The sequence below is a fragment of the Carassius carassius genome, chromosome 48, assembly GCF_963082965.1.
Source record: "Carassius carassius chromosome 48, fCarCar2.1, whole genome shotgun sequence".
Classification (NCBI taxonomy): domain Eukaryota; kingdom Metazoa; phylum Chordata; class Actinopteri; order Cypriniformes; family Cyprinidae; genus Carassius; species Carassius carassius.
The window spans coordinates 12946189-12958201 of NC_081802.1; the positions used below are offsets into that span (position 1 = coordinate 12946189).

The 12013-nt window shown below is 36.9% G+C and overlaps 2 protein-coding genes and 1 long non-coding RNA gene across 4 annotated transcripts in view; 1 reads left to right on the forward strand and 2 right to left on the reverse strand.

The window, feature by feature from the left end:
- The window catches only part of LOC132131975 (uncharacterized), a 243516-nt gene that overhangs the window by 13461 nt on the left and 218042 nt on the right, over positions 1–12013 (forward strand). The gene's annotated exons all lie outside the window — the stretch shown is intronic.
- LOC132131238 (dynein axonemal light chain 4) lies at positions 1628–3958 on the reverse strand. The gene is made up of 4 exons (XM_059543258.1): positions 3807–3958; positions 3239–3321; positions 2361–2444; positions 1628–2261 (listed from the first exon to the last, which is right to left on the reverse strand). The coding sequence occupies exons 2-4, from the start codon at positions 3308–3310 to the stop codon at positions 2097–2099; spliced, it is 321 nt and encodes a 106-aa protein (XP_059399241.1). The 5' UTR covers positions 3311–3321; positions 3807–3958; the 3' UTR covers positions 1628–2096.
- Positions 6338–10863, reverse strand: LOC132131758 (neuronal pentraxin-2-like). 2 transcript variants are annotated; one of them, XM_059543855.1, is made up of 5 exons: positions 10011–10863; positions 8712–8946; positions 8387–8628; positions 7950–8129; positions 6338–7508 (listed from the first exon to the last, which is right to left on the reverse strand). In XM_059543855.1, exons 1-5 carry the CDS (start codon positions 10698–10700, stop codon positions 7275–7277), a joined length of 1581 nt encoding a protein of 526 aa, XP_059399838.1. In that variant the 5' UTR covers positions 10701–10863; the 3' UTR covers positions 6338–7274. The 2 variants fall into 2 exon arrangements, with proteins under 2 accessions (XP_059399838.1, XP_059399837.1); XM_059543854.1 differs by having other exon boundaries at positions 7911–8129.

Consider the following 12013-nt stretch of genomic DNA (forward strand, 5'->3'; position numbering starts at 1 on the left):
AGTTGTTAAGAGCGTGGGAGGTTGTGTAAATACTTTTCAAGAGTATTAAGTGCTGCAGAGCAAAAGATTGATGATTTGGTAATATGCCAGGGCCAGGCAGAAAGAATGCATTTCACCATAATGCATTTAAAGCTCACACAAATGTGGAAATTACATTTTATAAATGCATATTTTAGACCTTATTGAGAACAATTAATCTGTGAATATGATTCTTTTTTTTTTTTTTTATATATTTTGAATTCATAATGAACTTAAAACGTTGCACTTCGAAACTTAAAAATCTGTTGACTTATGCAAGACTTAAATCATTTAGTCTGATTTAACTCCGCCCCTGCCAGCTCACAAGCCACGCCCACATCTCAACATTCAATCAACAACTGATGTCAAGTCCCCACCCAACATTTTTTATTTTTTCGAAAGATCTATTACACTCGAATATATGTTACAGTCCAGAAGAGGAGATCTGACTCCACTTAATTAAACATACAGTTCAAAATAAAACGGCATCTGTGCTTGATGAAATGTTTTGCAGATATTACGGTATGCCATATAGGTGCATTTACATTCTTATATTTCATGACTGCATATTTTCCATAACCGTATTTCCTTAAGTGCTTATAATGTTAATATACCAAACTTTAAATATCTCAACTGTCATGTAGGGATTAATAGGAATGTCCTTTCACTGTTTTTCACCATAAACTCTTCAGGAAATTTTGTTTTTACTTGCAAAACCCATTAATTCAAAAGCATTGCTAGTTTCTCCACCGTATATGGTAAGGTAACCTACGGTTAGCCAATTAGCATGTTTTTACTGTGACATTTTGACTGTTTGGCATGATGCATTGCCATTAACATTTTTTAAAGTACAGGAATGCAAATAAGATTTGAAACCTGGAGTGGAGATTTCAGTGAATAATGGCATTTGAAATTTAGCAGTCATCATAACTGATCATACTTTTTGTCAATTTTTGGATCTTAACGTCCTTTTGCTGCAAGTATGAGTATTTAAAAGGTGAAAAGGTGAGCAAAGAAAGGTTAATGTGTGTCTATTGGTATGAAGTGCACAATAAACTGACAGCAGGTCAGTGTTTGTCTGAGTAAACAGATGCTCTGAGCCAGATGTCTACACTCCCTTATGCAATATTCAGAAAATAAAACGTACTTCAAATATCAAAGCATTTGAACCTATTTTCTTTAGAAACTTTCTGAATGCATACATACAAATTATGCATCTAATTCTAAGCATCAAGTCATTTTTCTCCATTAAAAGTATTAATTTGTCATCAGAGTGAGAGTCCAAACAGCTAATAAAAGCATCACAGCTGTTTGGACTCCAATTCTGACGGCACCCATTCACTTCAGAGCATCCATTGGTGAGCAACTTCTCTAACTCCGTTCCCATGAAAAAAACGAATTCATTTACATCTCAGATGGCCTGACGGTGAGTAATTTTTTCAGCAAATGTACCTTTTTATGCAAACTATTACTTTAAGTGTCTGTTTTTGGGGGAGCATATATTTTTTCATATATATATATATATATATATTTTTTTTTTTTTTTTTTTTTTATGTCAAATCAACTTTTCTGTCATTTGAAATTACATATAGCAGAGGCAAAATAAATCATTTCTAATGAGCTTTTATTACACAAGAAAATAACAATAGTTATTAATAAAAACAAATACCCATTACAGCTGTGCAAAATGTACAACACCTATAAAATATCTGAAGTTTAAAAAAAAGAATGTATTCCCATATTAATTGAAAAATAGCATTTTATCTTATAAAAATACTTTGTCCTTCAGAAAAGAAATGAAAGGGGTGGAAATTATCATAAACAACGGAGGATGGACAGAAAGAAGACTGAAAAGAGTGGCAGAAATGGACAATAAACCCCACAGATGCCCTGCCAGCTTTGAGAGAACAGTTAAAACAGAGATGAAAACATTCAGAATAATTCAACACTACATTCAGAATAAACCATGTGAAATGCTGCACCCTGTTCAGTACTGAACATAAATAAACATACACATGTGGCACATTCAGTATAAAGTCAGAAGCACATGAAAAAGTGTTTGTCAGACAGTATTTGGGTTAGGAACACTTCCAGACGCACACCGCCAAACCTCCACCGAAGAACATGTACAGCAGATTCTTCACTTCATGTGTAATTTCGAAACCAAAGCCCTCGCCAATCACCACATGCCAAGAGTTCCCGAACTTCTTATCCATCGACTCCTTTATCATTTTAGCGGCGCTCTGTCGAGATAGAAGCCCCAAAAGGAATGAACAATCCCACAGAAAGATTCATATCATTAATATCTCAACGGTTTCTCCAAGATGGCAATGAGAACGAACCTCATTATTAGTGGCAAACTTCTCACATGCAGTAACGCAGAGCTCCATGGTCTCCACCCGCATCTCCTCAGGCATATCCGTGTGCTGCGGAGGAAATGGATATGTTTCAGGTCAATTTGATTTGAATCGATTTGTTGGTGTCTTTCTTTAGGTTTTGTAACTTTTAGACTCATTTTGAGTTGTTAACTTGCGTTATTGGAATTTATATCATGATTAAGATGTTCACAGGTCATTCTGACCAACATATTAATTCTTAAATGCAATTATATATATATATATATATATATATATATATATATATATACACATACAGTATATATTATTTTTTATGTCAGTTATTTCTCAGCTACCTTCGTACATTTAACAGACACTTTTATCTCAAAAAATAAAGAAATAAAAATAACTGACATATATATATATTTTTGTTTTTTTATGTCAGTTATTTCTCAACTACCTTCTTACATTTAACACTTTTAGTTAAAAAAATAAATATTTAAAAATAACTTACATATATATATATATATATATTTCTTTTTTTTATGTCAGTTATTTCTCAACTACCTTCATACATTTAACACACTTTTATCTAAAAAAAATAATAATAAAAAAATAAAAATAACTGACATATATTTTTTTCTTTTTTTTTATGTCAGTTATTTCTCAACTACCTTCATACATTTAACAGACACCTTTATCTCAAAATTTTTTTATCAGTTCATGCATGTAACAAACTAATGATTCCTGGTGTTACCAATGCCATGCTCGACTGTTTGAGTTCAGGAAGGTCCTCAGAAAATGTTTAAAATGTTACAGTACTGTTTATAATTTTCATCATTTGTGATCAGTGAAGATTCAAATCCATTCACGCAAGTGTTCACCCGTATGAGAGGAAAGCTGTGTAGTCTCTTATAGTCAGCCTCGTCCTTCTTGCCATCGACTGTCTCTGCCATGATGAATAGCTCTAGATAAGGAAAACAAGGACAGGTTTAAGATATCAGAAATATGATATAATAAATCTAAGATGGATATTCATTTTATAGCTTTAGAAACTGTGGTATCTGTAATATCACGGTAACACACTTTGATACACCATAGTACAGCAAGATTACTTAAAATAATACAATGATATTTCAATTATCAGGTTTAATAACATGACATTACCATAGTTCCATGTCCACACAACAATGCGAATACCATAGTACCTTTTTTTAATCTAAAAGTCATATAAGCCATGAATGGTTAGTAATAGTCCTGCATGCTTATGAAGAGATTATTAGCTTTGTTTTGGAAAGCGAACAGTATTTTATCAGGAAAACTGCTAGCTTACTTGGCTAATTTGTATGGCTAGGTCACTCGTTTTTATTTCCATTGACATTAAATGATCTACCTAGGAGTTTAACGTTGCATATAAACTAGCTTGTGAAGTATTAAGAGACTTTTACGTACCGTAATAAAATAAAATTGAAGTTGCTTAAACCGACATCGCTAGAGAGACCTGTCCACCATGGCAACCACTCCTGCACGACAGCTGTGTGCGTAGCCCCGCCCCTCGTTACGCGTCGCTTGTTTTGATTGGTCCGTGGGCTTGTCGTTCGTTCAAGAGCACGTCATGCACCAATAGGCCGTGGAAAAAGGCAAATTAAAGAAGTATCCTTAAAGGAGACGTTCACCTAAAGGAAAATTTGCTGAAAATGAGGCCATCCAAGATGTAGATAGTATTCCTAGCATTAGCATTCTATCACTTGCTCACAATTAGATCCTCTGCAGTGAATGGGTGCCGTAAAATGAGAGTCCAAGCAGATGATAAAAAAAATCACAAGTAATCCTCACAGTCCATCAGTTAATGCCTTGTGAATTCACCATTAAGAAGTATTTAACTTCAAAATCTTTCTTTCAGCTAAAATAAGAATCCTCTCTAAGCTATTAATGTTGCTTTTACCAGTGGAAAAAGTCATCTCGTATGAATCAGGAGAGAAATATACACAGATCAGGCACCGATCTATTTATTGTGATGTGAGCATTATGTATAGACTGGTATTCTAGCCAGAAGCTACTTTTTAAAGTTAAAAACTTTTAATGTTGGGTATATTTCTTACAAACATGCAGCTTTTCACTTCACAAGACATTAACTGATGGACTGTAGTCACGTGATTACTTGTGTGTTATTGTGGAGTTTAAGTTGTCAATTACTGATGTTAATAATGCAAGTCATGTCTTATTGGTCATTTTTTTAAATAAATAAAATATAATAAATAAATAAAATCCCCAAAAATGAATATTCTGTTCTCATTTGCTTGCTTTGATATCATTACAAAACTTTAGGCTGAATAGTGAGACAAACCACAAACCGTTTATACACAAAATAAGCAAAGGGTGAAAGTTTTTTTTTTCTTTTTTTTTGGTTTCTCTTTAAGCTCTGTATTTTATGAGCACAGACACCATCTGTGTTTTATCCCAATGTAACCCCACTGCGGTCTGTATAGAGGCGGCATTGGTCCCGCTACATCCTTCTGTGTGGTTTACTCTCCTGCTTTTTACTGACCTGTATTAAGCTCTAGATACATCTGTGCACAGCTGGAGAGTTTGCCCCAGATAACTGTCACACTGATCTTAGACCTGTCAGCAAGAGTATAACCAAACAGATGCTGGTAGTTACCAGAAACTGTTTGGTTACCAACAATCTTAAAAATATTTTCTTTTGTGTTCTGCAGGACACGTTTGGAACAACTTGAGAGTGAGTAAGTGATGACAGAATTTTCATTTTTGGGTGAACATTCCCTTTAAATGTCAACAGTGGATGCACTTTAAAACACTGTGATAAAGATAAATAATTTCTCATATACCAATATAATATTTAGGGAGAGCATTAAGCTAGCCATTTGTAGGTTAGGATGCACAGCATGTAATGCATTGGATGGTGCTGATTTTGAGACCCAGCACTTGATCATCTCAAAGCTTTCTATGGGTTTCCCAGACAGACCATGTTTTGATTTATGGATTACAGGGGATTTTCATTTTCTATTTACAAATAAAAACAGGGGCAGGGGATAATCTAACCACAGATTTGAGCAAGAATATAAAGAAGAATAGTACCTAGAGGAGAAGAGAGGAGGTTTTCATCAGATGAGAGTCTGGCTGCACATTAAATTAAATGTATGCATTTAGCAGACGCTTTTATCAAAAGCGACTTACAGTGCATTCAGGCTATCAATTTTTACCTATCATGTGTTCCCGGGGAATCAAACCCCCAACATTACGCTTGCTAATGCAATGCGTTACCACTTGAGCTACAGGAACACTAAGCATTAAGCATAATAACACGTGTCTAGTCTAACCAGTGCTGTGAGGAATAAAGGCAGCCATCGTACACCATCCATGTCATGATATAATTTTTATGTGATTGTGTGAAATATATATGAAGGATACAGAGCTGGATTATCGCTATTACACTTTTCAGTATTAAAAGGTTTAAATAAAGTGAGATTGTGAATACAGAGACTCTATAGAAGAGGAAATACACAAACACAGAGAAAAGGATGTTTGCTGCCTGGAGAGAAGCAGCAGTGGTCAATGTGGTCAATGGAGGGGGTGATTAACATACATCTATAATTCAACAGCAGCAGCAGCAGCAGCATGAAGAGAGTGAATGCAAGGATGAGAATGCCAATAGAGTAACAAGGATTTGCATGAATTTTAGTCATTCTTGATGGTTCAAAGGTCCTATCTATCTATAGATAGATATATAGATAGATATATATAGATAGATAGATAGATAGATAGATAGATAGATAGATAGATAGATAGATAGATAGATAGATAGATAGATAGATAGATAGATAGATATACTAAATATAGATAGATAGATAGATAGATAGATAGATAGATAGATAGATAGATAGATAGATAGATAGATAGATAGATAGATAGATAGATAGATAGATAGATAAGATAAGTAAAAAAGACAATGCACTCTCATATTTCATTTTCTTCACAGTTTTAATTTTTTTCATCCACAATTGTCACAAGATCCTTGGTGCAAATATGAAGAAGCACTATACTGACATCACAGCTGATCCTCAACTAATAGCAAAAGTCATATAAACAGACAGGCACTTCCCCATAAGCTTTTCCCTGTGAGGGGGCACGTAGGGCTAGATGCAGTGGAATGGTAAAACAACATTTACATTTTTACATTGATATTTTCACAGTGTGTGGGCTACACATAAGATCTTCAAAATTTAGAGCGACGCTTCAGATATTAAGCTTCAGAAAACACATTTTGGATTTAAAAAAAAATTCTTGGATCTTGCTGAATCTGTGAGAGAAAGTACACTGCAGGGTAAGGACCCATTTGACCAGATGCCAAAAGACACAAATTTAAGACATGTTATGATAGACGTTGATAAGACAAGATAAGACGTTGTACACCTTAAAGTACTGTAGGACTGAAATAACAGTGTATAACAAGAAAAGTGATCCTAAGGGACCGGTAATAAAAACAAGAAAGGAAAAAGCTGCTCAGGGAAAGAAGCGAAAGCTCCACTTTACACAAATAATGAAACAAGAGCAAGACACGTGCTGTGAGAATGAGCCACATCCATCGCAATAGATAAACATTCTCTATATCTGAAGGGACTATTGTGTGGTAATGCTTTGAGAAGAAGGGCATGAAATAGCACAAGCAACACAAGACGCAAACAAAGCCTTCGGCTGCAGCTCTATCCGAAGTAAAACAACCACACGCACAGACAATTCCCTTTCCTGCAGAAACAAACACTCAGTGAGAGTGTAGCTCTGGTAAATATATTCTATACACAGACTGGGCCCATGGCACAGTTGTCATATCTTTCAGGCCATTTTTGTCTCATTTAGCCTCACCATAAAAAAAAGAAAGGTATCAACCCATGGCCCTGCTCACTGCCGGGGATGAGAGCTCTGAAGGCAGGGGTCCACGGGTTCCTTGACAGCCCCTCCATACACGTCCACATCTCGGTCCGTCCAAGGGACTATATTTCCCAAGCGTGGCGATTCTGCACATGTCGCCAGAGCAGCAACCTCTGTTGGTGACAACACTTTGTCCCACAGGTTAAACAATGAAAGCTCCCCAACAAGAGCCTGGGATGCATCAAACCGCCCACCAAGGGTGTCCTGCAGTGGAGCCAAGGGTTACACATGGATTAACACAATGTTGCATCAAAAATACTGTGCACAAATGGTCCTACACCTTGTCACTGGGGTAGGAACATCAATAGATTAACAAATTCTGAAGGATGCAAATACTGTCAGAAAAACTTTTTGCAAAAATTGCACATTTAGAGGCTTGTCACTGGTGTACTAACCTTAAAAGGAAAACTTTGTACCTCATCTACTCCTAAAAGGTGTATATTTGTACATTAGAGTAGAAATATGTATCCTTAAGCTAATACTATGAACAATTTAGGAGTAAATAAGGTGCATAGGTGTCCTGTTGAGGGTACTGCCCCAGTGACAAGCTTTTGCACCACCAAAGGTACAATTTTTGCACATTGTGTTCTAAGAGTGAAAGGGTACCTTTGAGGGTGTATTCAGACTCTTCCAGGTCTTGCTCACCTGTTCCTGTCCCAACACCAAGACGCCCCCGGATTTGATTGGGTTCCACGCGGATAACCCTTCACCACGTCCTCTCAACTTTCCACCTTGATATGCTTTCCAAACTCCGTCCCGTAGGGTCCAACTCACACATATGTGCTGCCAGATGCCCTGGGGCAAAGAGAGAGGCAGCTGTGCCACCTATAAATTGAGGGAACGACTGAGTCCATCAGCTGTATTGTGCAAATTTGCTAAGAGAGGACGGTGTAGTACAGGGTTCCTCAAACCTTGGCATGGAGGGTCACTACCCTGCAGAGTTTAGCTCAAACCCTATTCAAACTCACCTATCTATAATTTTCTAGAAATTCTAAAAGACCTTGATTAGCTGGCTCAGGTGTCTTTGACTAGGGTTAGAACTAAACTCTGGTCATCCAGGCTACTAGTGTAGTGGGTCTTACCTTATCATTGAGGAGTAGTTCTGCTGGATTATGAATGCCCTGCAACAGGACAAGTTCATTGGGTTGTTCCGGTACAGCATAGGAAAATGGAGTCCCAATTCCACTCTCAGCAGGCTTGAGCCACAGACATGCCGTAAAGGCGTACATCTCTGGAATATTCCGCCTGACAAGTCCGTACATGAAGTTAGTCCTCACAGGGAAGGAAAGTTTATACCCTTGTGGGTAACTGTAATCTGTAAGACCTGGCAAGGAAAGATTGAGAGAGTGAGTTGAAAATGAAGAATCTATTTCATCCCCTTGAGTTTAACCAAATCTTCCTCCTTACTCTGTTCTAGCTCTGTAATACGCTCTTGCAGGGTATTGATTCCCTGGTCAATGTGCTGGTGGTGGCTCTGGGTCTCTTTCCGGAGGTTCTTCCTCTCCTTCTCCAGCAGCCTAATCTTTTTTTCTAGCTCTCCCTCCAGATCCTCCACAGGCCTGCCAGGCTCGCCCACCACTACAGTCCCCAGTGTGCTCACAGTATGCTCAGTGTGGTTCATCGCTGCGGGGCCTATCTCCAACTGCGAGAGAATTATGCAAGAAGTCATTATTGCAAAACCTATTACATCCTGTTCAACATGTGTATCTGACTATATTAAATCCAATTGAATTACAGAAACTCGAAAGAGTTCTCATTTAATATGTCAGTATTTTGAGGGAACAATGACTTACATTTCGTTCTGTTCCTCAAACACTTATTATTTGTCTTCAGAAGATGATGCATGAGTTATACCAATTACCTTTTTTAATCTTTTATCATGCTTTTACATGCTTTTCGAAGCTCGAAAGCTCCCTGTAATTACACAGAAAACAGTGAGCACAAAATTTTTCAAAATATCTTCTTTAGTGCTCCACAGCAAAAAGTCATATGGGTTTGGAAGGACATGAGAGTGAATAAATAAATTCACATTTATTTTTAAAGTGCTTTTCACAATAGCAACTCTACAGAAAATATATGTTTCAATAATAATGAAATCTCGCCCTAATGAACAGGAAATCTAGCAAAACATCAAAACATTTCTTTAATTTATGACAGAATTTAAATTTTTGCCTGAACTAATACATAACATGTTAAGTTATAATTATAGTATTAATTGATGTTTTAAAATAGCTTTTATTATTAAAAATAATTTTTATTATAATTATCGTTATTTCGTTTATTTTTATTATAGTTTAACTTTTAGTAATAGTAGTACTTTTAGTAATTTTTTCGATTGTTGAAATGTATATATATATATATATATATATATATATATATATATATATATATATATATATATACGTATATATATATATTTTTTTTTTTTCATTTAATATTTATATTTCATTTCTGCTTTATTTCCATTGACACAAAAAAATTAGTAGTAGTAGTGGTGGTGGTGGTAGTAGTAGTGGTATTTAATTTTAGCAATAACAACTCTGGTCCATAAGTCTATGTTACAACATCTACAATTCAGGTTTAAACCAGTAGTATCCCCCTGATTTGCACACATCCTTGCCTACTACTTTATTTACAAAACCGTTTCCCTTAAATACCCCCGTGGCACCAAATTCCAAGTGGGTGTTTATAGTTTCTTATACCAACCTCCAACTTCTCTATGCGATCTTTGAGTTGAAGAATGGCTCTCTCCAGTTCCTCCACAGCCCGAGCCGTCTGCAGTTGTACCGCAGCCGAGCTGCTCACATCATCCCCGGCCATGTGGCGACGGTTGCCCGCCCAAACCCCCATACTCCTCTCGTTAAGACTCCTTTCCTCCAGCCCGCTCTCACACTCCGAGAGTTTACCGGTGAGCTCCGTGATGGTCCTCTGGTCCACGAGGATCTGGTCGTTCTGCTGCATCACGATCTGCCGGAGCTCCTCGGCGGTGGTGCGGAGGATCCAGTCATCCTCATCGGCGAACGGGTCATCGGCTTGTTCTCTCAAACCCCTGGATTTGCAATCGCTGATAGGCATAGGGGAACAAATGAGTCGATCAAGAGTGAACTGTTTCGTGCTTGGCCCAGTCACGTCCCCGTTAGTCAACTCATTGAGCGACGGCATCTCCAGGCCCATATCTAAACCTCCGTCATAAGATTCAGCACCATGGAGAGCTCCGAGCGGCCCGGTGTGCGCCACGGACCCAGGCAGCGGCTCCAGGAGCGACAGCGAGCGGTTGTCGGACAGCGCGTGGGGCGCGGGGGCCGAGGATCGCGAATACACGCTGGCGATGAGGACGACGGCCACGCCGAGAAAAGCCAGGAGACCGGCGGAGACCAAAACCACGACGAACTTCATCAAGTCTATTGTGATTTACAATAAAAGCAATGAATGTGATTTTATATATGTTTAATATTTACGAACGACCGGGTTTTCACCATCAGAAGCAGGACTGGATGAAATGAAGGTCGGTCGCATCGGCTGTTTTTCCTCCACTCGCAGCAGATGATGCTGCGCCTCCTCCTCTTCTGTTTCTATGGCTACCGCGCGATGAGAGACTGTGATGAAAATGCGTGATGTGTCACACTGAAGAAAACACCTTTCGCTCTCTTCATCATCTATGAATTATCTGGCAGAAGATGAACAGACTGTGTTACTGAAGAGAAGGATTGGCCTACGTATTAGAACATAACGAGTGAATAAAACAGTTACCAGGCTTGATTTAGTATATATGATTCCTCACACTTACGTGTTAAAAAAAATCATTATCAGATATGGAAACTGACCTTTATACTCGTTTAAATAAATAATCAGATGTTTTAAAATTCCCTAAACCAGTAGTTGTATGTGGGAATGACAGTATTTTGAATACAACTGCTGATTTTCAGTATTGTATAAGATAACAATTATATCAAATATTACCCCAACATTTATCCCATAGGTCAGATTTTGTCTTTGAAAGACGTCTCTTATTTTAATTTATTTGATCAAAAATACAGGAAAAACAGTAATAATGTGAAATATTATCACAACTCAAAATACCAGTTTTTTTATTTGAATATATTTTATTTGTAATTTATTCCTGTGATCAAAGCTGAATTTTCAGCATCATTAGTCCAGTGTCACATGATCCTTCAGAATTCATTCTAATATGCTGATTTGCCATTCAAGAAACATTTATCAATATTAAAAACGGTTGTGCTGATTAATATTTTTGTGAAAAACTGGCAGAAGTTTTTCAGTTTTCTTTAAAATATTTTTGTAATGGTGTAAATGTCTTTACTGTCACTTTTCATGCATGCATCATTGTTTAATAACTGTATACATTTGAACAGTGTGTGTGTGTTCAACGTAAACTCCAGCACATGCATAATTCAGTATTACAGGTGTGGGAAAATGCTAACAAAAACATCATAAAAAAGGACCAAAATCTTCAGAATCTTTCATATGCAAATATTGAAATATCTTATCAATGATGTTCAAGTCATCATGGCAACCAGGTTGGATCCAACATGCCTTAACATGTAAAATATTCTCAATAATAAAATGTGACAGGGACAGACCAATTTACATTGTATATATATAAATCTTACAGATTTTTTTTTTAATTGTTAAAAAACAAACCAAATCTGAAGAACCATGTAGCCCACAATGCATTTTAGACAGAAATA

Coding starts and splice junctions, on each gene's coding strand:
- LOC132131758 (XM_059543854.1), bottom strand. CDS start 10,700: ATGAAGTTCGTCGTGGTTTTGGTCTCCGCCGGTCTCCTGGCTTTTCTC. Junction 8,629..8,711: donor TATTACAGAGCTAGAACAGA/GTAAGGAGGAAG, acceptor TTTCCTTGCCAG/GTCTTACAGATTACAGTTAC. Junction 8,130..8,386: donor AACTACTCCTCAATGATAAG/GTAAGACCCACT, acceptor CTCAATTTATAG/GTGGCACAGCTGCCTCTCTC.
- LOC132131238 (XM_059543258.1), bottom strand. CDS start 3,310: ATGGCAGAGACAGTCGATGGCAAGAAGGACGAGGCTGACTATAAGAGA. Junction 2,445..3,238: donor ACAGCTTTCCTCTCATACGG/GTGAACACTTGC, acceptor TTTCCTCCGCAG/CACACGGATATGCCTGAGGA. Junction 2,262..2,360: donor AGTTTGCCACTAATAATGAG/GTTCGTTCTCAT, acceptor CTATCTCGACAG/AGCGCCGCTAAAATGATAAA.